Raw genomic sequence first — 27,737 nt, 5'->3', positions numbered from 1 at the left:
CTTTTTCCGAAAGTTCCATAAGAGCTGGAGGAAGGAGCCGTGTGCACGTTTTGCCAGACGCATTGAATAAACGGTCTTTTATTATACCTTATCCGCCTTGTCCAGAGTCTCAACTTGATCTCATTTCTCATATTTTATTCATTAACAGTATATTTCTAAATCTAATAAAACATTGTTTAACTTGACTTTTAACCAAAATATAAAGGCTGGAGGTTACCGTGGTAACGGGCGGTGAGGTGAGTGATCTGGCTCGGGCGTCGCTTCACTATCATTTAAAGCAGCAGACTCCAAACTAACGTTGAAAAACATCCGAGCTTATGAACAATACTATATGAAAAGTCAAACACGAGTACATAGTCTGACTTTGTAGACTTTATAGTAAATTAGACCCAAGTGTGTGCCTGTGCGCAGCGCCTCCAAAAATAAATATATCCGCACTTTACTGCGTTGCTGCGTGAGGAGGGATATAGGATTTGTATTTCTTTGTGCGCACAAAGAAATACAAATCCTATATCTCACCTCACACAGCAACTCTGCCCGGGAGGAGAGCTATTTACTGCCTCCGTTTCAGCATTGCACATTTACTGCCAATGTAGCTCAGTTCCACCTCAAAGTTTGCATTTCATCTTCTCATTTAACTTCTCTATGTATTGCCAACTGTTACGTGCAGCGCACTTTATTTATCGGGGGCAGATCATTTGAAAGATGCATCTCTCCTACTGACAGCATTGTTGCCTTAGATATTCAGCTAGGCTATATCAAGCTCTACACCATTAGTGAATTTTAATGAGCACCTATCTAGCCTTATTACTGTTATGAAATGCAAAGTGTGTGGGCTGTTCTACGTTCACTTTTACGATTTTCTAGTTGGTGAACAAACAGCCATGGGAAATTCTCCCATGGTAACAGGAGGCATTTGAACTCTGACTCACTCCTTGTCCTTGTTTTTTTTCTTTGTTACAGAGGTTGCGCTTGAGTAAACAGCGACTTGAATCCCAGACAAGTTTATTTCAACTCTAGCGGGAGGAAAATATGTGATGGAAACGGTTATGCGAATACTGTATGTTACATGGGTAGTGTGTCACTGCATTATGTTCGTGTGCACTACGGATGTGTGTGCCTGTTAGTGGAAAAACAGTTGGTCACAAGACCTTGCTGTTGCATTCATTAGCACTTTTCCACGCTACCTGCTACCCAGAAACAAATCCTTCTTCAACTCCTCCTCCGCTACGGCTTGTGGCTCAGAGACGCTGTAGAGAAACTCTAGACTTGCTACCACATTGTACCTGTAAGTAGGTTTGTAATCAGCTGCGTCTTTGAGAATTCCAGCTTGTAGGACTAGCTAGTTTTTCCACTTTCTTTTGGATTCTATCCCTCATGCTGAATTTCAGTTACCTAATACAAGGAGTCATTGCCTGAAGTCTAATGGTCTCACACAGCAAGTTATGTTGTCTTTCATCCTGTGCTAAGTTGTCCTTATTTCCCTACAGCCTTCTTGTCGAGAGTACAGCTGATCAAGAACATTGATGACCATCTGCTGAGAGCCTCTGACAGTGGCCTTGTTTAGTGAGGTGCTGCTTCCACCCGTCTCCATCCTTCTACCCCGGTCTCCATCCTTCTACCCCGGTCTCCAGCCCTGCACCGGTCTCCAGTCCTTCACCCTCTACTTTGTTCTTATCTCCACTCCATCTTTCTGTCCCCAATCCCTCTACCCTGGTCTCTGCCTCAACCCTCCACCTTATTCCTACCCTCCCCGAACCATCACCATGGGGGCTGAGAAAGACACAGACACCATTTTGACTGGCTCCATGCGTATGAAGCAGGAAATCTCCCTGCTCCAAGGGGTCTGCCTCATTGTGGGAAGCATGATCGGCTCAGGCATCTTCATCTCCCCCAAAGGGGTGCTCTTCTACACAGGCTCCTTCGGCCTGTCTCTGGTGGTGTGGGCCATCGGCGGGGTCTTCTCTATTTTCGGGGCCCTGTGCTACGCCGAGCTGGGAACCACCATCCGCAAGTCTGGGGCCAGCTATGCCTACATCCTGGAGTCCTTTGGTGGCTTTGCGGCTTTCATTAGGTGAGATTCCACTTAAAAACATTTTTTTTACAGGTTGGTCTCATTGAGAAACTATATTGCAAAAGAGACCTTTATGTAAAGTGCTTTGAGTATCTAGAAAAGCTCTCTATTTATATCCTCATTCATTTCTTATTTTTAATTATCAGGCTGTGGTCGTCCCTGATGCTCGTGGAGCCAGCAGGCCAGGCTGTCATAGCCCTCACCTTCTCCAACTACCTGGTGCAGCCCTTCTACCCCACGTGCTCAGCCCCCTACGGTGCTGTGAAACTCATAGCAGCAGCCATCATCAGTAAGATAAGCTGAGCTCACTTCTCCTCCCTCTGCCTGTTTTGAAATAAGGAGATACTACCTGGACTTTTATAAAGTGTCATTCTATGGTGTGCCCTGCTGAACGCAGGTGGTCGTGGCGGGGGTGTCGAAGTGGGCTTGGCCAATGTTGCAGTTGCTGAAGGAACATTTTAGAGGTCCTCTTTGCCGCAGACAACATTTAGGGTTTTAAGAGATTTTCTGCAGTTATACACATTTTGCGATGCCTTATGCCGTGATTCAAACATAACACATTTTTACTTTTGATTCTCCCTAACTGGTATGTATGTATATACACTACCGTTCAAATAGTTTGGGGTCACTTAGAAATGTCCTTGTTTTTTTTAAAGAAAAGCATGTTTTTTTGTCCATTAAAATAACATCAAATTGATCAGAAATACAAGGTAGACATTGGTAATGTTGTCAATGACTATTGTAGCTGGAAAAGGCTTCATTTTTTTAAATGTAATTTTATGGAATATCTACATTTATTAGCAACCATCACTCCTGTGTTCCAATGGCACGTTGTGTTGACTAATCCAAGTTTATCATTTTTAAATGGCTAATTGATCATTAGAAAACCCTTTTGCAATTGTTAGCACAGCTGTAAACTGTTGTCCTGATTTAAAGGAGCAATAAAACTGTCCAGCTTTAGACTAGTTGAGTATCTAGAGCATCAGCATTTGTGGGTTCGATTAAGACGTTCTTTTCAAACTCGTCAGTCTATTCTTGTTCTGAGAAATGAAGGCTATTCCATGTGAGAAATTGCCAAGAGACTGAAGCTCTTGTGCAACGCTGTGTACTACTCCCTTCGAAAAACAGCGCAAACGGGCTCTAACCAGAATAGAAAGAGGAGTGGGAGGCCCTGGTGCACAACTGAGCAAGAGGACAAGTACATTAGTTTGAGAAACAGACGCCTCACAAGTCCTCAACTGGCAGCTTCATTAAATAGTACCTGCAGAACACGAGTCTCAACATCGATAGTGAAGAGGCGACTCCGGGATGGTGGCCTTCTAGGCAGAGTTGCAAAGAAAAAGCCTTATCTTAGACTGGCCAATAAAAGATTAAGATGGGCAAAAGAACAGACATTGAACAGAGGAACTCTGCCTAGAAGGCCAGCATCCCGGACAAATTCATGTCGTAACCAGGGCCTAAAATTGTATTTTTGGTCCAACAGCCATTGGCAGTTAGATGGAAAATTTACCAGCCAAAATATTAGTTCCCTGCTAAAATTACACCAACAAAACAGAAACCGATGAGCATGCTCATGTTTCTAAAACAATAAATGTATTGCTAATAAGAAGTAATGTAGTATTGTTTAATTTCATTTTTTTTTGTCTTAACTTCTCTGAACTACCCATCCCGGATGCGGGTTTGAATTCGACAACATACGGTGTTTGCCACAAATAGTCATATTAAACATTCCTTAAAATACAAGTGTCTCACATGCTTCAAAAGCCTACAATCTTGCTAATCCAACTGCGTTGTCATATTTAAAAAAATATTTATTGCGAAAGAATACGCTGCGATTATCTGAGCACAGACCCCCATATCAAACTACTTATTCAACCAGCACTTGCGTAACAAAATCACAGATTGCATTGAAATAAATCGTTTACCTTTGAAGATCTTGCTCTGGTTGCTATCCCAAGGCTCATTGTTACACAATGAATGGTCTTTTGTTTGGTTAAATCCATTTTTTTATAGCCTAACACCAAACATTTTGTGAATGCTTATCTCGTTGAATTTCGTGTCATTCAATTTTCGACGTAACATCCAACGTAAAATAGACAGACTTTCCCTGACTTTATCCAGTCATGTTTGGTTTCCTTGCAATCAATGTTTGTTTGTAACACAACCACACTTGATGGGTCATTTTGCGGGACGTATTGACCCGGAAAAACCGATTGGAAGACAAGTGACGAGCCCATTGTGCACCAATTATATGACCACTGTCTCGTTGATTGACTGTATTTTAACCCAATGACCACTGATCGTCTTGAAATCTAGCTGGGTAGATAGCCAATGAGCAGAGGTGAACTGCAATATCCCATGGTTCTTTGTAAGAGACCTTTCCATTGAACGCTAGCGTAAGGACCGTTCTTTCGCCATTGCCAATTCAACCGTGAAGAAGCGACGCTTATTACGCACAGCAGTATTTCGGTGACTTGCATCTTCAGCTGTTTATTTATCCAACATCATGGCAGATAAGTCAAGGAAAGCTCATTCTAAGACTAGATATACGAATGTAGAAACAATTTTAGAGGAAATTGACAGTGAATGTGAGACGGATCTGCTTTTTGAAGACTCCATTAGCTCCCATTGCTTTGATTCTGAAACTGAAGCATATTTTTTTGAACGGAGAGGACATTGTTTTGGACTGGTAAGTTGCTCTCATGCTAATGCCATTGTTTGAAATTAATATAAAATATTATTTGTGATTGTTTTTACATTTTATTTGTAATATATAAAGACGTAATGAAATGGGTAAAGTACAAGTTAGCTAGTCATTGTGAGTGAGGATCTGTTTGTTTGTATGAGAACGACCATAGCCTATGTCTGTGTGTGTATGTATATATATATATATATATATATATATATATATATATATATATCACTGCTCAAAAAAATAAAGGGAACACTAAAATAACACATCCTAGCTCTGAATGAATGACATATTCTTAAATACTTTTTTCTTTACATAGTTGAATGTGCTGACAACAAAATCACACAAATTATCAATGGAAATCAAATTTATCAACCCATGGAGGTCTGGATTTGGAGTCCCACTCAAAATGAAAGTGGAAAACCACACTACAGGCTGATCCAACTTTGATGTAATGTCCTTAAAACAAGTCAAAATAAGGCTCAGTAGTGTGTGTGGCCTCCACGTTTCTGTATGACCTCCCTACAAAGCCTGGGCATGCTCCTGATGAGGTGGCGGATGGTCTCCTGAGAGATCTCCTCCCAGACCTGGACTAAAGCATCCGCCAACTCCTGGACAGTCTGGTGCAATGTGGAGTTGGTGGATGGAGCGAGACATGATGTCCTAGATGTGCTCATTTGGATTCCGGTCTGGGGAACGGGCGGGCCAGTCCATAGCATTAATGCCTTCCTCTTGCAGGAACTTCTGACACACTCCAGCCACATGAGGTCTAGCATTGTCTTGCATTAGGAGGAACCCAGGGCCAACCGCACCAGCATATGCTCACAAGGGGATCTCATCTCGGTACCTAATGGCAGGCAGGCTACCTCTGGCAAGCATGTGGAGAGCTGTGCGGCCCCCCAAAGAAATGCCACACCATGACTGACCCACCGCCAAACCTGTCATGCTGGAGGATGTCTCACATCACATGCTCAGTGACCCTCTGCTTTACATCAGAAAGAGACTGCTATGGCATCTGGCATCAGCAGCAGAATATTGTCTAGAGTTTTGGCAAAGTTGGTGGGGTTATATGGCAAAGTGGGTGGGGGCTAGGGTCAGTATGTTATATCTGGAGTACTTTTCCTGTCTTATGTGAATTCCTGTCTTGTGTAAATTTAAGTCTGCTCTCTTTCTTTCTCTCGGAGGACCTGAGCCTTTGGACCATGCTTCAGGACTACCTGCCATGATGACTCCTTGCTGTCCCCAGTCCACCCGGTCTTGCTGCTGTTCCAGTTAACTGTTCTGCCTGCGGCTATGGAACCCTAAACTGTTCATTTTTACTCTTGAAGTGCTGTCCTCTTGCACCCTCTACAATCACTGTGATCTCCACCCGGCACAGCCAGAAGAGGACTGGCCACCCCTCATAGCCTGGTCCCTCTCTAGGTTTCTTCCTAGGTTTTTGCCTTTCTAGGGAGTTTTTCCTAGCCACCGTGCTTCTACTCCTGCATTGTTTGCTGTTTGGGATTTTAGGCTGGGGCTATATAAATAGATATAAATACCATTTTGGTATTTTGTATATAGTTATACTTGTGTGGGACACCTGGGTGACTTCATGATAAATGTCATGTAGCACACATTTTGGAAGTTATTATTCTGAAACTTTGCACAAGTACTGTTGCCCTCTTATAATTTTTCACTGAAATTGTCCCCATCATCCTATCTGAATGTTTGTTTTATCTTGTTCATTTTAAAGATGATGATATTAAAATAAAAAAACATATGTTTTTCATTGTTTTTATCTAAACCAGGTCTATTGTGTTATATTCTCCTACATTCAATTCATTTACACAAACTTTAGCGTTTTCTTTCAAATGGTACCAAGAATATGCATATCCTTGGTTCTGTGCCTGGGCTACAGGCTGTTAGATTTGGGTATGTCTTCAGGCAGAAATTGCACAAAATAGGGGGGAGCTGTAAGGTATTAATCAAAATATCACATAAGACAAATGTAGGCTGCCTTTTATTGTAAATTAGAATTCCATTTGACTGCCTTAACGTCCAAAGCTGATCCCACTTGTACATTTAAAATGTTACAATACTGTAGAGTAGCCTACATGCTTGTTGTCTGATACTGACTGATCAAAGGGTGGCTGACCCAGCTGCCACTAAAGAACTCTGATTGAGCACATTATGACGTCTTGCCTGTGTTTCTTTACATTGTCTTCCCTGGGGATTCTTTTTGTCTCTCAGACAGTGTGATATTGCATGAATACAAATTATGTAACTGGGTCTGTCTTTAAAGTGCACTTGTGTTCTCTTTGTTTTTCTCAGTCCTGCCGTTTGTTTCTCTCATCCTGTGTCAGCTCTGCAGTTGCCAGGGGGATATGAGTGTGTTTTTTTTCAGTTGGAGCTGAGCCACTCAAGGTAAAAAAAAGTGTGCTTTGTCAGACAAACGTGTAGAAGCCTCAAAAGGGGTTATGTTGAGTCAGAGGGAGCTGTAATAAAAGAACAGCCTGACTTGGCATTTAGTTGAATCCCCTCAAGAATTAGGCCAACTGTACATGCTTGTTATCTTTATGGGTTTGGGGAGACATTCTCACATGTTCCTTCATGAAATACGAGTGAGTAAAGGAATGCTGATTCTCTGGTTAGTGTAGGAGACCAAGGTCTATGCGGAAACAACCTGGTAACATCTTAATAGCTAACTGAGAACCTGCTCAGTTATTTGTGGGGGATTTTAAATGTCATTTTAATATTGCAACGGTAACAGTGTATGCTTCTCATGTTTCTGAAAAGGCGTAGGTATAATTGTTCCACTAAATGCTAAGGAATCCATGTTGCCAAAACACAGGGCTTGATGTACATAAATGCCATAGGCCATGACAACAGAACACAAACATGTCATGGAAGCATTTGGTTGTTGTGTGACGCCATTGTAGAAATTCTCCCGAAAGCAGAAACATACTGACTAGCAACATTAGGACCTTGTTGAAACCAATGATTCCAATGATTTAGCAGTTGTGTGTGTATATAATCTATTTCCAGAGGTTGTCTCTTAAAAAAATGTGTAGTAAGATCTAACTCTCTTCAAAAAAAAAAATCAAATATATCAAACATTTTGAACTCTCTTCATAAGATTTGCAAATTTTCAGTTTGCACGATCCTTCTGTTAGCCTTGGGTGTGATGTGGCCTAAGCCACATTCCTGCTTCATGTGTTAGCAGCTATTAGCACTAAGTACCATTAGTATAGTTAAATAATAAGGACCAAGGGGGTGTGGTAAATGGCCAATGTACTATGGCCTAGGGCTGTTACCAGGCACGATGCAACGTGGAGTGCCTGGCCACAGCCGTTATCCGTAGTATTTTAGAGATATATCACAAACCCTTGAGGTGCCTTATGGCTATTATAAACTGGTTACCAATGTAATTGAAGCAGTAAAAATAAATGTTATGTCATACCCGTGGTATATAATCTCATATACCACGGCTGTCAGCCAATCAAATCAAAGTTTATTTGTCACGTGCGCCGAATACAACAGGTGTAGGTACACCTTACAGTGAAATGCTTACTTACAGGCTCGAACCAATAGTGCAAAAAAGGTATTAGGTGAACAATAGTTAAGTAAAGAAATAAAACAGTAAAAAGACAGGCTACATACAGTAGCGAGGCTACATAGCCACCGGTTAGTCAGGCTGATTGAGGTAGTATGTATATGTAGGTATGGTTAAAGTGACTATGCATATATGATGAACAGAGAGTAGCAGTAGCGTAAAAGAGTGAGTGGTGGTTGGGACACCATGCAGATAACCCGGTTAGCCAATGTGCGGGAGCACTGGTTGGTCGGCCCAATTGAGGTAGTATGTACATGAATGTATAGTTAAAGTGACTATGCATATATGATAAACAGAGAGTGGCATCAGCTTAAGAGGAGGGGAGGCACACAATGCAAATAGTCCGGGTAGCCATTTGATTACCTGTTCAGGAGTCTTATGGCTTGGGGGGTAAAAACTGTTGAGAAGCATTTTTGTCCTAGACTTGGCACTCCGGTACCGCTTGCCATGCGGTAGTAGAGAGAACAGTCTATGGCTAGGGCCTTCCTCTGACACTGCCTGGTGTAGAGGTCCTGGATGGCAGGCAGCTTAGTCCCAGTGATGTACTGGGCAGTACGCACTACCTTTTGTAGTGCCTTGCGGTCAGAGGCCAAGCAGTACCGTACCAGGCAGTGATGCAACCAGTCAGGATGCTCTCGATGTTGCAGCTGTAGAACCTTTTGAGGATCTCAGGACCCATGCCAAATCTTTCTAGTTTCCTGAGGGGGAAGTGGCCTTGTCGTGCCCTCTTCACGACTGTCTTTGTGTGTTTGGACCATTCTAGTTTGTTGTTGATGTGGACACCAAGGAACTTGAAGCTCTCAACCTGCTCCACTACAACCCCGTCGATGAGAATGGGGGCGTGCTCGGTCCTCCTTTTCCTGTAGTCCACAATCTCTTTTGTCTTGGTTACGTTGAGGGATAGGTTGTTATTCTGGCACCACCCGGCCAGGTCTCTGACTTCCTCCCTATAGGCTTGTGTCGTCGTTGTCGGTGATCAGGCCTACCACTGTCATCTGCATACTTAATGATGGTGTTGGAGTCATGCCTGGCCATGCAGTCGCGAGTGAACAGGGAGTACAGGAGGGGACTGAGCACACACCCCTGGGGAGCTCCAGTGTTGAGGATCAGCGTGGCAGATGTGTTGCTACCTACCCTGACCACCTGGGGGCGGCCCGTCAGGAAGTCCAGGATACAGTTGCAGAGGGAGGTGTTTAGTCCCAGGTTCCTTCGATTAGTGATGAGCTTTGAGGGTACTATGGTGTTGAATGCTGAGTTGTAGTCAATGAATAGCATTCTCACATAAGTGTTCCTTTTGTCTTGCCAGGTCGCAATTGTAAATGAGAACTTGTTCTCAACTTGCCTACCTGGTGAAATAAAGGTAAAATAAAAAATAAATTGTCCAGGTGGGAAAGGTCAGTGTGGAGTGTAATAGAAATTGCAGCCTTTGAAAGCACTTCATGGCTACAGAAAATGTCAGTGAAGACACCTGCCCGTTTGGTCAGCACATGTCCTGGTAATCCATCTGGCCCCACAGCCATGTGTATGTTGACCTGTTTAAAGGTCTTACTCACGTCGGCTCTGGAGAGTGTGATCACACAGTCATCCGGAACAGCTGATGCTCTCATGCGTGCCTCAGTGTTGCTTGCCTCGAAGTGAGCACAGAAGTGATTTAGCTAATCAGGTAGGCTTGTGTCACTGGGCAGCTCGCGACTGTGCATCCCTTTTGAAGTTTGTAATAGTTTGCAAACCCTGCCACATAAGAAAAGCATCGGAGCCTGTGTCGTATGATTCAATCTTAGCCCTGTATTGACGCTTTGCCTGTTTGATGGTTCGTCGCAGGGCATAGCAGGATTTCTTGTAAGCTTCCAGGTTAGAGTCCTGCACCTTGAATGCGGCAGCTCTAACCTTTAGGTCAGTGCGAATGTTGCATGTAATCCATGGCTTCTGGTTGGGGTATGTACGTACAGTCACTGTGGGGACGACGTCCTCGATGCACTTATTGATAAAGCCTGTGACTGATGTGGTGTACTCCTCAATGCCATCGAAGAATCCCAGAACATGCTCCAGTCTGTGATAGCAAAACAGACCTGTAGTTTAGCATCTGCTTCATCTGACCACTTTTTTTTATAGACTTTATAGAGTCACTGGTGCTTCCTGCTTTAATTTTAGCTTGTAAGCAGGAATCAGGAGGATAGAGTTGTGGTCGGATTTACCAAATGGAGGGAGAGCTTTGTACACGTCTTTGTGTGGAGTACAGGTGATCTAGAATTTTTTTCCCTCTGGTTGCACATTTAACATGTTGATGGTAATTTGGTAGAACTGATTTAAGTTTCCCTGCATTAAACTCTCCTGCCACTAGGAGCGCCGCCTCTGGTTGAGTGGTTTCCTGTTTGCTTATTTCCTTATACAGCTGACTGAGTGCGGTCTTAGTGCCATCATGTGTCTGTGGTGGTAAATAAACAGCCACGAAAAGTATAGCTGAGAACTCTCAGGCAAGTAGTGTGGCCTGCAATTTATGACAATATACTCTACTTCAGGCAAGCAAAATCTAGAGATTTCCTTAGATTTCATGCACCGGCTGTTTACAAATATGCACAGACCCCCCCCTCCCCCACCCCCTCATGTGCTGTTCTATCCTGCCGGTGCAGCGTGTATCCTGCTAGCTGAATATCCAGGTCGTCATTCAGCCACGATTCCGTGAAACATATGATATGACAGTTTTGATGTCCCGTTGGTAGGATATTCGTGATCGTACCTCGTCTAGTTTATTGTCCAATGATTGCACGTTGGTGAGTAGTATTGACGGTAAAAGCAGCTTTCCCAGTCGCCTTCTCCGGGTCCTGACCAGGCATCCGGCTCTTTGTCCTCTGTACCTGCGTCGCTTCCTCTTGCAAATAACGTGGATGTCGGCCCTGTGGGGTGTTTGGAGAATGTCTTGTTTGTTGAAGAAAAATCTTTGTCTAATCCGAAGTGGTCGCTGTCCTGATATCCAGAAGCTCTTTTTGCTGTAAGATACGGTTGCAGAAACATTATGTACAAAATAAGTTACAAATAACGCAAAAAACAACATAATAGCACAATTGGTTGGGCGCCCGTAAATCTGCTGCCATTTCTTCCGGCGCCATTTTACAATCAGCATTCAGGGCTCAAACCACCCAGTTTAAGACAAAATAAGGATCGCTATTCAAACTACAGTGCCGGGAAAATGTATTTGCCCCCTTTCTGTTTTTCTTAATTATCAGCTCCTAAACCAAAACCTAATATTAGATAATGGGAACTTGAGTTTACAAATATCAAAACATTTATACTTTTTTTATTTATTCAACAAAGTTATGCAACACCCAATTCCGCTGTGTGAAAAAATAATTGCCCCCTTACACTCAATAACTGGTTGTCCAACCTTTAACTGCCGTGACTGGATGACTGCAACCAAATGTGTCCTGTAGTTGTTGATCAGTCTCTCACATCACTGTGTTGAAATTTTGGCCCACTCTTGTATGCAGAACTGCTATAACTCAGTGAGATTTGTGGGTTTTCAAGCATGAACTGCTCTTTTAAAGTTTTAAAGTCCTGCCACAACATCTCAATTGGGATTAGGTCGAGGCCATTCCAAAGCTAAAAAAGCATTGCTTTTTATACATTTTCATGTAGACTTGATTGTGTGTTTTGGACCATTGTCTTGCTGCACCCCAGCTTCAGCTCAGACGGAGGACCTGACATTCTCCTGTAGAATTCTCTGATAGAGTAGAATTCATGGTTCCTTCTATTAAGGCAAGTTGTTCAGGTCCTGAGGCAGCAAAGAATCCCCAAACCATCAGACTACCACCACCATGCTTGAATGTTGGGATGAGGTTCTTTCTTTCTTTCTAGTGTTTGGTTTTCTCCAGACATAATGGGACCCATCTCATCCAAAAAGTTGACTCAAGCTTGCCAAAAACACCTGGATGATCATCAATACTCTTGGAAGGATGTTTTATGGATCGATGAGTCAAAGGTATAACTTTTTGGATGGTATGTGTCCCATTTATGCCCACTGGGGAGCCAGGCCTAGCCAATCAGAATATGTTCTTCCCCACAAAAAGGGCTTTATTACAGATAGAAATACTCCTCAGTTTCATCAGCTGTCTGGGTGTCTGGTCTCAGACGATCCCGCAGGTGAAGAATTCTGATATGAATCGTTCCTAAACCATTGGTTTACATCAGTTTGAAATGGAATTTACCTGAACCAATCCTGGTTTGAAACACTTGCTTTGGAGTTGGTTACAGAGAGTGGTCTGCTACATTCCTCTTCCTCCTCTCCCACTCTAGGTCTCCTGACGTGTGTGAACTGTATGAAGGTGAAGTGGGGGGCCATTCTCCAGGTGGTCTCTACAGTAGCCAAGGTCCTGGCCCTCATTGTCATCATCATTGCTGGGATGATCAAGCTGGGACAAGGTACAGTACGGCATCTGGCTAGCGACACATAACCCACCTGTCCCTAATGTCAGTGTGCTGGCCTATTTATGATAGAGCTTCACTTGCTGACCAGGTGTGAGTGTGAGTTTTTTGAAGTTGGTAGTGGATGTGATGAGTCCCCCTTACAATGTAAAGAGCATTGAAAACTAGGAAAAGAGCTATGATATTTAACTCAATTATTTAATCCATTACAATTCTTTAATATATTATATCTAATTCATTATGTGATCCCCGGCCTCTGTCTGTAGGCCAGACGCAGAACTTTGAGGATTTGTTTAAGGGTTCGAAAGTGAACCCTGGGGACATGGCCCTGGCTCTGTACGCTGCGCTCTACTCCTACTCGGGCTGGGACGCACTCAACTTCATCACCGAGGAGATCAAGAACCCGAAGAGGTGAGGCAATCTGTCATGATGTTTATATATATTTTTAATTTTGGAAAGAAATAGCGCTACTGTATGGCATAGCGTTGGGTGGTACCGTTCCTATGTTCCACCAGCCCTGCACTGCCAGTCCTCTCTTGACCCGTCTTAGTCTGACTCTTGTTATATATAGACAAGGAAAGTATGCCCGGCACTGGCCGTCTGGTTCCTGTCAAGGTTTCTCTCTCCCCGCTAAGTTTGTCCTTGTATTTTTATAAAGCGTTCTATCAATTTTTTTTATCCATTCCTACCAGGAACCTCCCATTGGCAATAGGGATCTCCATGCCCATCGTCACAGTGATCTACATTCTGACTAATATAGCTTACTACACCGTTATGGATGCTGGCACTGTGCTGGCCAGTGATGCTGTGGCTATGGTGAGTTCTACTCTGCTCTGGATTTGAGGTTGTGTGGGGTTTAATGTTGAGCGATTGGTGCATTTTGAGGTTGGATTAGATCATTTAAAACATTAAATGAGTTATGAAATAATGACATAAGAATTATTTTATAGCTTTTAATGGAGTTTCCAAAGCCCAAAATAGTGAATGTTCAATTGCCGAAAACATTCCATTGTCTTCTCAGTTCCACATTGGGTAGATGTCAGTAGAAAAAGGAAATTACTCTGAAATAATAAAATATCAGTTGTGTATATTACTTTATTTTTAATTCCTTGGTCATTTTATCTCTGTTCAGGAAGTAGCAGCCAACCATCTAATGGCATCCCTGTGCTCCCTATAGTGCACGGTCTTTGTCATCCTATTTAGCTAGATAGTAGGGATGTGCACGGTTATTCGAATATTCGAACTGACGTTAGTATTCAAGTACGGTGAGTATAAATGTTGGCAAAAAATAGGCCTATTTTTCACAAAGGCTTTTTCTAAATAAAATGTAAACATCCATGTTGCGTACAAGGATTTACCATTAAATTTCAAATTATTAATTTAATAAAATAACTTTTCAATATCGTTTTTATGATATGCCACATAAGAAGACCGGTAGCCTTCACGTGTAGGTTGTTTGTTGGCCAATCAAAGTGGCTCAATGTGTAGCAAGTGGAGCGCAAATTCACTAATGCAAGAAGGAATTATAATTATGTAATTAAAAGTTTGCAAAATGATGAGTAGGCTACAAAGTACAACCAACAGGTAAGCTGTTTTATCTGAATGGGTTTGGGGAGAAAGAGCAGCTAGCTTAGCTAGCTATAGGTTGCTAGCTTAGTCAAGACAGGCACTGTTATAATGATAAATGGATGATAAATAACATTGGCTGCTACAAGTTAGGTACAGTCATGGTCAAAAGTTTTGAGAATGACACAAATATTAATTTCCACAAAGTTTGCTGCTTCAGTGTCTTTTGTCAGATGTTACTATGGAATACTGAAATATAATTACAAGCATTTCATAAGTGTCAAAGGCTTTTATTGACAATTGCATGAAGTTGATGCAGAGTCAATATTTGCAGCGTTGACCCTTTTTCTAGACCTCTGCAATCCCTGGTATGCTGTCAATTAACTTCTGGGCCAAATCCTGACTGATGGCAGCACATTCTTGCATAATCAATGCTTTGAGTTTGTCAGAATTTGTGGGGTTTTGTTTGTCTACCTGGTACTTGACCACAAGTTCTCAATGGGATTAAGGTCTGGGAAGTTTCCTGGCCATGGACCCAAAATATTGATGTTTTGTTCCCCGAGCCACTTAGTTATCACTTTTTCCTTGTGGCAAGGTGATCCATCATGCTGGAAAAGGCATTGTTCGTCACCAAACTGTTCCTGGATGGTTGGGAGAAGTTGTTCTCGGAGGATGTGTTGGTACCATTCTTTATTCATGGTTGTGTTCTTAGGCAAAATTGTGAGTGAACCCACTCCCTTGGCCGAGAAGCAACCCCACACATGAATGGTCTCAGGATGCTTTACTGTTGGCATGACACAGGACTGATGGTAGCGCTCACCTTGTCTTCTCCGGACAAGCTTTCCAGATGCCCCAAACAATCGGAAAGGGAATTCATCAGAGAAAATGACTTTACCCCAGTCCTCAGCAGTCCAATCCCTGTACCTTTTGCAGAACATCAGTCTGTCCCTGATGTTTTTCCTGGAGAGAAGTGGCTTCTTTGCTGCCCTTCTTGACACCAGGCCATCCTCCAAGTCTTTGCCTCACTGCGTGCAGTTGCACACACACCTGCCTGCTGCCATTCCTGAGCAAGCACTGTTCTGGTGGTGCCCCGATCCCGCAGCTGAATCTACTTTAGGAGATGGTCCTGGCGCTTGCTGGACTGTCTTGGGCGGCCTGAAGCCTTCTTCACAACAATTGAACTGCTCTCCTTGAAGTTCTTGATGATACGATAAATGGTTGATTTAGGTGCAATCTTACTGGCCTGTGAAGCCCTTTTTGTGCAAAGCAATGATGACGGAACGTGTTTCCTTGCAGGTAACCATATTTGACAGAGGAAGAACAATGATTCCAAGCTCCACCCTCCTTTTGAAGCTTTGGGTGGTTATTCAAACTCAATCAGCATGACAGAGTGATCTCCAGCCTTGTCCTCGTCAACACTCACACCTGTGTTAATGAGAGAATCACTGACATGATGTCAAGCTGGTCCTTTTGTGGCAGGGCTGAAATGCAGTGGAAATGTTTTTGGGGGATTCAGTTCATTTGCATGGCAAAGAGGATCACTCTTCATAACATTCATATAATGTTTACATACCCTACATTATTCAACTCACATGTATACGTATATACTGTACTCTATATCATCGACTGCATCTTTATGTAATACATGTATCACTAGCCACTTTAACTATGCCCCTTTGTTTACATACTCATCTCATATGTATATACTGTACTCGATACCATCTACTGTATCTTGCCTATGCTGCTCTGTACCATCACTCACTCATATCTTTATGTACATATTCTTTATCCCTTACACTTGTGTGTATAAGACAGTAGTTTTGGAATTGTTAGTTAGATTACTTGTTGTTTATTACTGCATTGTCGGAACTAGAAGCACAAGCATTTCGCTACACTCGCATTAACATCTGCTAACCATGTGTATGTGACAAATAAAATTTGATTTTGATTTGAGTATATTCAAATTGCCATCATACAAACTGAGGCAGCAGACTTTGAAAATTAATATTTGTGTCATTCTCAAAACTGTTGGCCACGACTGTAGTCTTGGCTGTAACGTTAGCTGAGTTGCCTTGGCTAACTGAGTCTCCCTCCATCTGCTTGCAATCTCTTCAGCCCCTCAATAGCTGCAATAGTGCACCAGCGTCTCTCCCTCCTGCAGCAGTGCTCAGGTCAAACACATATTTCACAATTATTCATGATACCATTCGAATAGTGAAATTATTTCAAACCCTCATCGCTAGTAGCTGCCTAAGTATGCTGCAGAGCTGTCTGACAATCATTTTACTAGTTATTCCGTATTTTATGATATACCGGTATTGATGCAGGGACCGGTTTGGGATTTTACTTTACCTTCTATACCAGTATTTGAATGTTTGATTTTTTTAACGTGATACGCCATGTGTAATGTCAATTTTTATAGTTTTACATCTCTACTTGAGGTCATCGCTCTCCGCTTTCTCTCCATGTCACTTTCCACAGACATAGCCCCGCCCCCTGTCACTCAAGGAACGCATCCTCAACCTTGAGACACGCGTTCAGTCTGCATGGTCAATGCAGCACATCAAACAAAGTTAATGACGACAATGCCGTGCTTCTTAATTAATATAAATACACTAGCGTTCTATAATGACATTATTAGTTTGTTTCTTACACCTGCAAAGCAACGTCTTAGCAAGTTGCCTTAAATCCTGTGAGACGCTAACTGTTAGCCGCTAATAAATGTACTGAGTAAGAGCAAACGTAGCTAGCTGTTACAGCCTGATAATACCAGTGATGGGGTAGACTTAAACAATCATGTTTGCAACAGTATCTTCTAAATCAAAGAGGAATATGCAAAGCAAGAATATGTTACCTACATGATGTAGCTAAGAGAGAACATACAATGTTTGCCCGTGCATATTGAGTCCCCTAGGAAACACGTATTAACACTTTTGTTCCTACCCTGTTGCGATAACTCATCCCTGGCATTTTCATATGTTGTCATCTCAAACCACTGTATTCAGTGCCCACTATTATATTTTAACTATAGAATTAGAACTGTCATTCTATTTACATGATTCCAACAGTTTTGCTCTAATTCGCAAGTCAAATTGCATTTGTAACATTTGGTTAAAAATAAGTCCTTGATTAAAAATACTTTCAAGTGCTACTTAAGTAGCTTTTTTTTGGTATCTGTACTTTACTTGACAACTTTTACTTCACTACATTCCTAAAGAAAATACTGTGCTTTTTACTCCATACATTTTCCCTGACACCTAAAAGTACTCGTTACATTTTGAATGCTTAGCAGGACAGGAAAATGGTCCAATTCATGCACTTGTCAAGAGAACATCCCTGGTCATCTACTGCCTCTCTGGAGGACTCGCTTAACACATTCTTTGTTGGTAAATTATGTCTGAGTGTTGGAGTGTGCTCCTGGCTATCCGTAAATAAAATGGTGCCATCTGGTTTGCTTAATATAAGGATTTTGAAATGATTTATACTTTTACTTTTAATACTTAATAAGTACATTTGATCAATTATATTTAAAATCAAATACGTTAACTTTTACTCGTGTAGTATTTTACTGGGTCACTTTTACTTTAGTAATTTTCTGTTAACGTATCTTTACTTTTACTCAAGTATGACATTTGGGTACTTTTCCCACCACTGTAATTGAGTGCAGGAAATTATTATTAGTGCTGAAATATGTTTTGGTTGAATTGAACAGTATAAAACAAGTGGAGAAAGACTAATTGAATGTATGTGTTGCCACGCAAGGATCACTCACTACTCATAAAGCAAATGTAGAACTTTTAATATTCAAAAACTAGAAATACCGTGATATAATATTTTGGCTATATCGCCCAGCCCTACTTTAAAGACTGCTTATTACCAATTACTGTTAGTTACACTTTGTAGTGACAGGGTGTATTGATACACCATCCAAAGAAGGCGTCCTTCCTAACTCTGGTTCCGGAGAGGAAGTAAACTGCTCAGGGATTTCACCCTGAGGCCAATGGTGATTTATTTTAAACAGTGAGTTTAATAGCTGTAATGGGAGATAACTGAGGATAAAACATTGTAGTTACTCCACAATACTAACCTAATTGACAGACTGAAAAGGAAGCCTGAATAGAATAAAAATATTCCAAAACATACATCCTCTTTGCAACAAGGCACTAAAGTAATACTGCAAAAAATGTGGCAAGACAATACATTTTTTTCCTGAATACAATGTTTGGAGCATATACAATACATTACTGACTACCACTCTCCATATTTTCAAGCATACTGGTGGCTGCATCATGTTATGTGTATGTATGCTTGTAATCGTTAAGGACTGGAGTTTTTCAGGATAAGAAAAGGAACAGAATGGAGCTAAGCACAGGCAAAATCCTAGATGCAAACCTGTTTGTGTGCTTTCCACCTGACACTGGGAGATTGGTTCACCTTTCAGCAGGACAATAATCTAAAACACAAGGCCAAGTCTACATGACTTTCTTACCAGGAAGACAGTGAATGTCCTGGAGTGGTCGAGTTACAGTTTTGGCAAGACCTGAAAACGGTTGTCTATCAATGATCAACAGCCAATTTGACGGAGCTTGAAGAATTTTTAAAATAAAAAATGGTCAAATGTTGCACAATCCATGTGTGGAATGCTTAGAGGCTTACCCAGAAAATTCACAGCTGTAATCGCTGCCAAAGGTGCTTCTACAAAATATTGACTCGGGGCTGCGAATACTTATGTAAATACGATTTCTGTATTTCATTTTCACAAAATGTGCAAATATTTCTAAACCGGGTTTCACTTTATCATGGGGCATTGTATGTGGTAAAAAAACAACAATTGAATCCATTTTGAATTCAGGCTGTAACACAACAATGTGGAATGTCAAGGGATATAAATAGTTTCTGAAGGCTCTGCAGTTAGTTTAGCACAGAAACGTAGTAATTATGTTACTACGTTATGTTACTAATAAAAACTATAACTCCCTTCAGCCCAGCGTCCCACATTTGTTCTTGACTTAATTTCTCTAATTATTTGATTTATTTCTAGAGAAACTGTGCGTTGAGCTCACAAAAAACAGAAGTAAATGGAATTCAAGTAATTGAACAGGCATCTGTCAATTAGTTATTTAATAAAACAAATGTTTGATTAATCGCTCACCACTAGTAGGGTTATGGATGAGTTGGGACCTGCCATGTTAAGTCAATCATGATGAATGAAAAAGGCTTCTCTTTTCAAACACACACACCATGGTTAAACCATTAGCAGATCACGGGCAGGTCTTAATTGGCAGCATCTGTTCAGTGTAGCTAGTTGACCAGCTGTATGGTATCTGGTTCCTGTGACATCATCAGTAGGAGACTGGCTGCTCTGCTTGCCTGGGGCACCAGCTATACTATTCTCCTGTGACTCTCACTGACATGATAACCAAGAGGAGGGAAAGTCCTCTAGCTGCTGAGGTTAGCTTGTACACAGGACTATGGTAATTAATAATGATCATGTAGTTACAGAATGCCCTGAGTAAGTGTCCTTTTTAGGTGTGTTGACGGTTGCTAGCAGAGATGGGGTAAATTCTATTGCAATTCAGGAAGTAAACAGAAAAATCTGTTTACTTATTGTCTTTCCCCATGGAAAGGCAATAAATTGCTGACTTGGTTGAAATAAATGGAACACAGCCTAACCAAGGTTTCTGTAGCCAAATACCAGATGTGAACCTATGTTGTCTTGTCTTTGAAGACTTTTTCTGATTTGGTCCTGGGTTGGGCTCGGTGGCTGATCCCCTTGTCAGTGGCCATCTCCTGTTACGGAGGACTCAACTCCTCCATCATTGCTGTCTCCAGGCTGTTCTTCGTGGGCTCCAGGGAGGGCCATTTACCCAACGTCCTCTGCATGATCCACGTCGAGCGCTACACCCCCATCCCAGCACTGCTCTTCAACGTAAGTGAATGGCGATTTAAATGTCATGTCACACAGTGATTGATGGGGAGTGTGATGTTGTATATAGTAGCTTTACAATCCTTTTTCTCTAGAATTATAGTGTTTATCCTGCTGGTGTGTGTGGGCACTGTCTTTGTCTGGTTTAAGGTGGCATTTCTGAAGATTTCTGAAGTGTTCTGTGTCTCCTGCAGGGAGGCATGTCTCTGATCTACCTGTGTGTGAAGGACGTGTTCCAGCTCATCAACTACTTCAGCTTCATCTACTGGCTCTTCATCGGCCTCTCCATCGCCAGCCAGATATACCTCCGGTTCAAGGCTCCCAACATGCCCCGGCCCGTCAAGGTAAGCACCTTATTCACGGTTGCTAAATGTCTTAATTCCTGTCAGTCATCTACTTTTCTATCAGTTATTTTGTCAACTGCGCTGAGGAATGTGAGAACATGATGGAATGCATAATTCATGTTGAGTGTCCCCCCACTTGCGCTCTCTCTCGCCCTCTTTCTCTCCCTCTCTCCAGCTCTCTCTGTTCTTCCCTATAGTGTACTGCCTATGCAGTGTGTTCCTGGTGGTAGTACCTCTCTACAGTGATACCATCAACTCTCTGGTTGGTATCGGGGTGGCTTTGTCTGGAGCTCCAGTGTACTACATCTGTATCCACCTGCCCCCCTCCTCCAGGCCTGCCTTCCTGGGCAGGATGCTCGGTGAGACTGGGCTGAAACAACCTTAAGATGTAATGAATAGAGCTGACATGATTCAACAGGAAAGATTGATTCGTGGGGAATAATAGGTAGACTTTGTTTGAAGACATATACAGTGGGGCAAAAAAGTATTTAGTCAGCCACCAATTGTGCAAGTTCTCCCACTTAAAAAGATGAGAGAGGCCTGTAATTTTCATCATAGGTACACTTCAACTGACAGACAAAATTAGAAAAGAAAATCCACCAAATCACATTGTAGGATTTTTAATGAATTAATTTGCAAATTATGGTAGAAAATAAGTATTTGGTCACCTACAAACAAGCAAGATTTCTGGCTCTCACAGACCTGTAACTTCTTCTTTAAGAGGCTCCTCTGTCCTCCACTCTTTACCTGTATTAATGACACCTGTTTGAACTTGTTATCAGTATAAAAGACACCTGTCCACAACCTCAAACAGTCACACTCCAAACTCCACTATGGCCAAACCAAAGAGCTGTCAAAGGACACCAGAAACAAAATTGTAGACCTGCACCAGGCTGGGAAGACTGAATCTGCAATAGGTAAGCAGCTTGGTTTGAAGAAATCAACTGTGGGAGCAATTATTAGGAAATGGAAGACATACAAGACCACTGATAATCTCCCTCAATCTGTGGCTCCACGCAAGATCTCACCCCGTGGGGTCAAAATGATCACAAGAACGGTGAGCAAAAATCCCAGAAACACACGGGGGGACCTAGTGAATGACCTGCAGAGAGCTGAGACCAAAGTAACAAAGCCTACCATCAGTAACATACTACGCCGCCAGGGACTCAAATCCTGCAGTGCCAGACGTGTCCCCCTGCTTAAGCCAGTACATGTCCAGGCCCGTCTGAAGTTTGCTAGAGAGCATTTGGATGATCCAGAAGAAGATTGGGAGAATGTCATATGGTCAGATGAAACCAAAATATAACTTTTTGGTAAAAACTCAACTCGTCGTGTTTGGAGGACAAAGAATGCTGAGTTGCATCCAAAGAACACCATACCTACTGTGAAGCATGGGGGTGGAAACATCATGCTTTGGGGCTGTTTTTCTGCAAAGGGACCAGGACGACAGATCCGTGTAAAGGAAAGAATGAATGGGGCCATGTACGTGAGATTTTGAGTGAAAACCTCCTTCCATCAGCAAGGGCATTGAAGATGAAACGTGGCTGGGTCTTTCAGCATGACAATGATCCCAAACACACCGCCCGGGCAACGAAGGAGTGGCTTCGTAAGAAGCATTTCAAGATCCTGGAGTGGCCTAGCCAGTCTTGAGATCTCAACCCCATAGAAAATCTTTGGAGGGAGTTGAAAGTCTGTGTTGCCCAGCAACAGCCCCAAAACATCACTGCTCTAGAAGAGATCTGCATGGAGGAATGAGCCAAAATACCAGCAACAGTGTGTGAAAACCTTGTGAAGACTTACAGAAAACGATTGACCTCTGTCATTGCCAACAAAGGGTATATAACAAAGTATTGAGATAAACTTTTGTTATTGACCAAATATATATTTTCCACCATCATTTGCAAATAAATTCATTAAAGGTCCTACCATGTGATTTTCTGGATTTTTTTCTCATTTTGTCCATCATAGTTGAAGTGTACCTATGATGAAAATTATAGGCCTCTCTAATCCTTTTAAGTGGGGGAACTTGCACAATTGGTGGCTGACTAAATACATTTTTGCCCCACTGTACATGGTGGAAAGCTATCCATTCATATCATGGTTACCTTGTGATTTTGTAATTGGGCAGCCAAATTTAGATCTACTGTAGTTGGAGGTAGGGCTGTTGCTGTGACCATAGGCCCACAGGCCATCATGAAGGCAGTCAAATTCAACATGACCGTTTAGTCAAGGTAATTAGGCTTCTCTAAGCGTTGATGCTGCTGATGGTCATTAGTAGCCTACCAAACTGGCTAACTTCCTGGTACTCAGCACTCTATTGTCCCTCTAATCAATCTGACATCAATGCAAATGTTTTCGAAAATCTAATCAAACACTTCATGAGAGCTAATGTTGCGCAACATTTCTATAGGCTTGATAATGGCCCATTCTAAATCGAAACAAATTTCACGTATATGTAAAGAGGAGATTAAATCAAGAATAGTCTGATGGGTGACAATATTAGCCTGTTTTGAATTATCACTTGTGAATGATGCCCTGCACAAGAAACAATGGCTTTTTTTTAGAATCGTAGTCGCACACACTAAAGTGACCAAATAACTTCTTAAAATTAAGCACATTAATCTGCTTTACAAGGGGTGTAGAGTTAACTGGCATACATAAGCATCGCGTGAATTTCAAGTTTGGGGAACATCATTTTCACCATAAAAATGCACCTTTATAATAAAAACATTACATGCATAATTGCATTTGCGGTCACTTTTGAAACTGGTGTTTTGCCGTTAAGGAACATTCGCGCTTACAACCTACTACAATGAGTGCATTGCTGCGCTTATAATGTGAAGAAATATCATAATAGTTTATGAACATTTTAAGCTAAACGTTTTGATATTTTGCATCAGCCGAACTTATTTTGATGCTAGTGGTTTTATTGATTTGGGATCTATCGCACAACTGGCACAGACTGGAATATTTATTTCTCACACAGAATAGGTTGACTTTTGTACTATGGGGGATAGTAGATTGACATAGGCTAGTGCTTTTGCTGTTGGTAAGGTAAATGTGGACAGTTCTTCCAGTATCTTCGATATGCACCTCGGGAATTGGATAAAGACGCACGCATTTGCATCCCCGATGTGTCTGTCTTTACTTGTCGTCTGTGAAAGACCCGATCACGTGATGTGCAATGCGAGTGAGCGGTGCTCGCAGCGCTCGGGCCAAAGGCACAGCGGCCACTGGCCGCAGAAGGGGATGCCGCCGTAATAGTCAAGGCATTATCAAGTGCTTGTCAAATTGTGAATGAAAGAGTGATGTAGTGTGTACAGCCTGCACTGAAAACAAAACAGAGCTCATGCCTTTCAAGCAACTTTATTCAAATCAAGTCTAAACATATAGCCCAACGTTTGAAACTAAACTAAAGTTGCATTAATTACTCTAAATGAAGCATATAGGAATACAAGTCATTGGTGTGCTTTAGGACCCAGCGGACTCCTCCCGCTTCTAAAACCAAAGTTGCGCTCCTGGGAATACCCATTTCTTTGTTAACCGCTCAACACAGAATAGCTGCATGTGTGCACTCCCTCGAATCATTTGGATAAAATATCCTTTATATTTTATTCAGCTTTGTTCAATTTTACTCTTCATACTATAAAATAATGGCACATAATTCTAAGCAAATCGTTTCTGCTAAATGAACTAGTTTGGCATAGCCAGATCAGGACCTACCATAAGGACAACTCAGAGTATGCTATTCTGTTCTTCTGAAATAGACTCAATTTTCTTTATATCATGTTTCTTTAGACCTGTCTAAAATAAATAAATAATGTATTGTGTAAGTGTAGGCTATATTACATGGATTTATAAGACCTTGGAACAACTACATGTTAAAAAGGTCTGCATCAGTGGCTTGTAGGGAAGCCAGTAAATACTAAATATGTTTGTTAATTAACAGTCAATAACCATGAGAATGACTATTATTTTCTTGACAATCACTGGTTGGTTGGGGACACTAAAAGTTGTAACACTTTGCTCTGGGGAGCTGTGCTTGGATTTGACACTTCCTGGTTCTATTTCCTTTCCCCAGATGCGATCTCCCTGAACACCCAGAAGCTGTGTCTGTGCTGTGTGGCCTCACGTGACCTAGACCTGGACAACATCCCTGAGGAGAAGCTGGAGTGAGAGATGAAAGGAGGTGTGGAGGGATGGAGGTAGATACTGAGCCAAAGGTGGAAACAGGCAGACCACAATCACAGCTACACTCCTTCTGCGCCAATGATGAACATTTGTTTTTAATGATTTTTTTGCCAGGACTTTATTATTAATAATGTGTGACTTGCTTGTCCTATGGGACTGTACAGTGTGTGTGTGTGTTCAGTGCTGAGGAAAGCCACTTTCTAGTGCCGGTGGACTCTGACAACTTCATGCATGCAGCACAATGTAGTTCACTCCTACTGGTTACACCTATGGAGACGATCAACCATGGGAGTTTAACCATTTAACAACGCAAGAATTTCAAATGGAGATTTGAACAGGCCCTACTGATCATTTAGGAGGAGTAGGTTTTCATCAGCAGGACCTACTGAATAAAGCTAGTGGAGATTTGATATTTTTTTTATATTAAATGAGTTATTTGTTTTGAAAGATGGAAGTGTCAGTCAAAGATGCCCATTCTGGCCATACTTTACTTGCAGTAGGCCAGGTGGTGTGTGTGCACAAACTGCACATGGGTTGAGCCGTTATGGCATCAAAGTAATGTTTATTGGTGAAGCTGACAGACGGTGAATTTTTATTTTACCTTCATTTAACTAGGCAAGTCGATTAAGAACTTGCCCTTGTTCAGGCCAGGATACGTTTCCAATAATATACAGAAGACTGGTCTCAATGTTTTTTTGTGTGTTTTTTTTTTAAATAAAAAATATACCCATTAGATGGCGATCCTATTCATGACATCTCTGCCATAGACTTACCATGGTGTCATGCATGTCTTGCTCTCTGTTTTTTTATAGACCTAGAAATCCTACGACATGAATTTGGTAGGATCCAATGCCGTAAATATGCACATTCATGCAATTTGGATAAACACATGATGCAGCTTGCAGGATTAGAGGACTGCAACATCTCCTTTATAATGCAATTCATTGAGAAGCCAGATCAAATATTAAAGCTACTGGCTGATACATATTTGATTTCTATGCACCATCTAGTGGTAGTTTTATGAACTTCAGGTTGTTGAGAGCAAGTCAATGTTGTGGATCACTGCACTCGGGGCACTTGCATCCAAAAGTTGTTGTTCTGAATGCCCTGTCTCTTATTGGTGTATGCATGTATGTTGTCATTGGACATTTGCTTTAAAGGGGCAATCATCAGTTTAAACTATAACAATGTGGCGCAGTGGTCTAAGGCACTACATCTCAGTGCTAGAAGTGTCACTACAGACACACTGGTTTGAATCCAGACTGTATCTCAACCGGCCGTGATTGGGAGTCCCATAGGGTGGTGCACAATTAGCCCAGCGCATTCTGGGTTTGGCCCTGTAGGCTGTCATTGTAAATAAGAATTTGTTCTTAACTGACTTGCCGTGTTAAATAAAATGGGTACTCCCTGCCCCTGTTTTGGTAAAAAGCTGAGGGAGAAATATAGCCACTCAAATTCATAGACAGTGCTATGAATGCAAGGACTGACCATCCATGATATCAAAATGATAGTCTTAACCATTTTGAGGCCGTTTGTTTTTCTCGGTTCTGATGGTGAACGTCAGTTGAACTAAGCTCATCAGGCATTTATAATTTATATTCTTCAAGAATCAATGGGTACATATCATTCTTTTATAAGTCCAAAAATCGATGGAGCAACTCCATATTGACCCTTTTTAATAAATGATCTCATTCCATCAAAAGCTGTTTACCAAGTCCTTTCACCTGTCAATCAAATCAATTTGTTTGCATTACATGAACTGAATGTGAAACGGTAACATTTCCATGGATGTGTGACTGCCATTTGAATGTTTTTGGAGTTGGTTTTTTTGTCACTTTTTATAGTTCTCAGTGGTCATTTGTAATTGTAATAATTTAGCAGATGCTGTTTCAGAGTGACTGAAATTAGCAATTAGGGTTAAGTGCCTTGCTCAAGGGCACATCGACAGATTTTTCACCTATAAAGCACATAAATCCATTTTTACATTTGGGAATTATTATGGTCAGGTTATGGCAGAGTCAATATGAACTGTGGTCGACCCGTCTCACTCGCTTTATCAATGTCACCCTTGGTGATATCACTTTATCAATGTCACCCTTGGTGATATCACTTTATCAATGTCACCCTTGGTGATATCACTTTATCAATGTCACCCTTGGTGATATCACTTTATCAATGTCACCCTTGGTGATATCACTTTATCAATGTCACCCTTGGTGATATCACTTTATCAATGTCACCCTTGGTGATATCACTTTATCTTCGACTGCTTTTGGTTCACTTTCTGCAATCATTTTTACTCTACATTACTGCATAACTATGGATTCCAAAGTACTGGTGACATTTTAACAAATGAACTCATTAACTTCAATCTGTCCATCCACGTGACGGAAATAGGCGTTTCCTACCGTCATTCCTAATTCACAGGATCTGTACAGGTATGTGTATAGCATGTTACTTTAAAAATCAAAGGTTTAACTTCACAATGAGTGACTAGGTCCATCACTATACATTACAGAACAACAGGCGTTTCTGTTTCAATCTTTAGTAGGAATATTATATTTGGGTGTCTGAACTTGCTGAATAAAATATCTCCCACAGGGGAAAACAGTGGTGTGTACGTTTCTCTTGTTCTTCTTGTAAGAGTATTATATGCAGCCAGAGTATGGTTTTCACTTGTGCCTTTTGTAAATGTGTTGTCTGCCAGACCAAATGTAGGCCATTGTTTATATTGTTGTGCGGACTTCTATGGCTGCGTTTCGACAGAGCCCATTTCGGATCTTTTTTCACGAATTGGACTTTTGACCAATCCGATTAGCTTCTTTAAAAAAAAAAAATGTTTTGCAGTATTGTGCTGCCCGTGTAAACACAGCCTAGGAAGATATATGATGTAGGCGTGTTAGCCTAGTCCCACATCGCTTTGTGCAGTCCTG

The 27,737-nt window shown here is 41.6% G+C and overlaps 1 protein-coding gene across 1 annotated transcript; it reads left to right on the top strand.

Annotated features, from left to right (window-relative positions):
- LOC135551901 (Y+L amino acid transporter 2-like) lies at positions 1 to 27,420 on the top strand. The gene is made up of 11 exons (XM_064983180.1): positions 1 to 236; positions 964 to 1,288; positions 1,491 to 2,074; positions 2,221 to 2,363; positions 12,649 to 12,774; positions 13,044 to 13,188; positions 13,470 to 13,593; positions 20,072 to 20,272; positions 20,464 to 20,613; positions 20,789 to 20,972; positions 24,695 to 27,420. The coding sequence occupies exons 3-11, from the start codon at positions 1,767 to 1,769 to the stop codon at positions 24,787 to 24,789; spliced, it is 1,476 nt and encodes a 491-aa protein (XP_064839252.1). The 5' UTR covers positions 1 to 236; positions 964 to 1,288; positions 1,491 to 1,766; the 3' UTR covers positions 24,790 to 27,420.
- The last annotated feature ends 317 nt before the right edge of the window (positions 27,421 to 27,737 follow it).

Source organism: Oncorhynchus masou, chromosome 13, assembly GCF_036934945.1.
Source record: "Oncorhynchus masou masou isolate Uvic2021 chromosome 13, UVic_Omas_1.1, whole genome shotgun sequence".
Classification (NCBI taxonomy): domain Eukaryota; kingdom Metazoa; phylum Chordata; class Actinopteri; order Salmoniformes; family Salmonidae; genus Oncorhynchus; species Oncorhynchus masou.
Note: the sequence above shows the minus strand (reverse complement) of the source record. Positions and strands in the feature narration are given on the sequence as shown.

Coding starts and splice junctions, on each gene's coding strand:
- LOC135551901 (XM_064983180.1), top strand. CDS start 1,767: ATGGGGGCTGAGAAAGACACAGACACCATTTTGACTGGCTCCATGCGT. Junction 12,775..13,043: donor GATGATCAAGCTGGGACAAG/GTACAGTACGGC, acceptor CTCTGTCTGTAG/GCCAGACGCAGAACTTTGAG. Junction 20,273..20,463: donor TCCCAGCACTGCTCTTCAAC/GTAAGTGAATGG, acceptor TGTCTCCTGCAG/GGAGGCATGTCTCTGATCTA.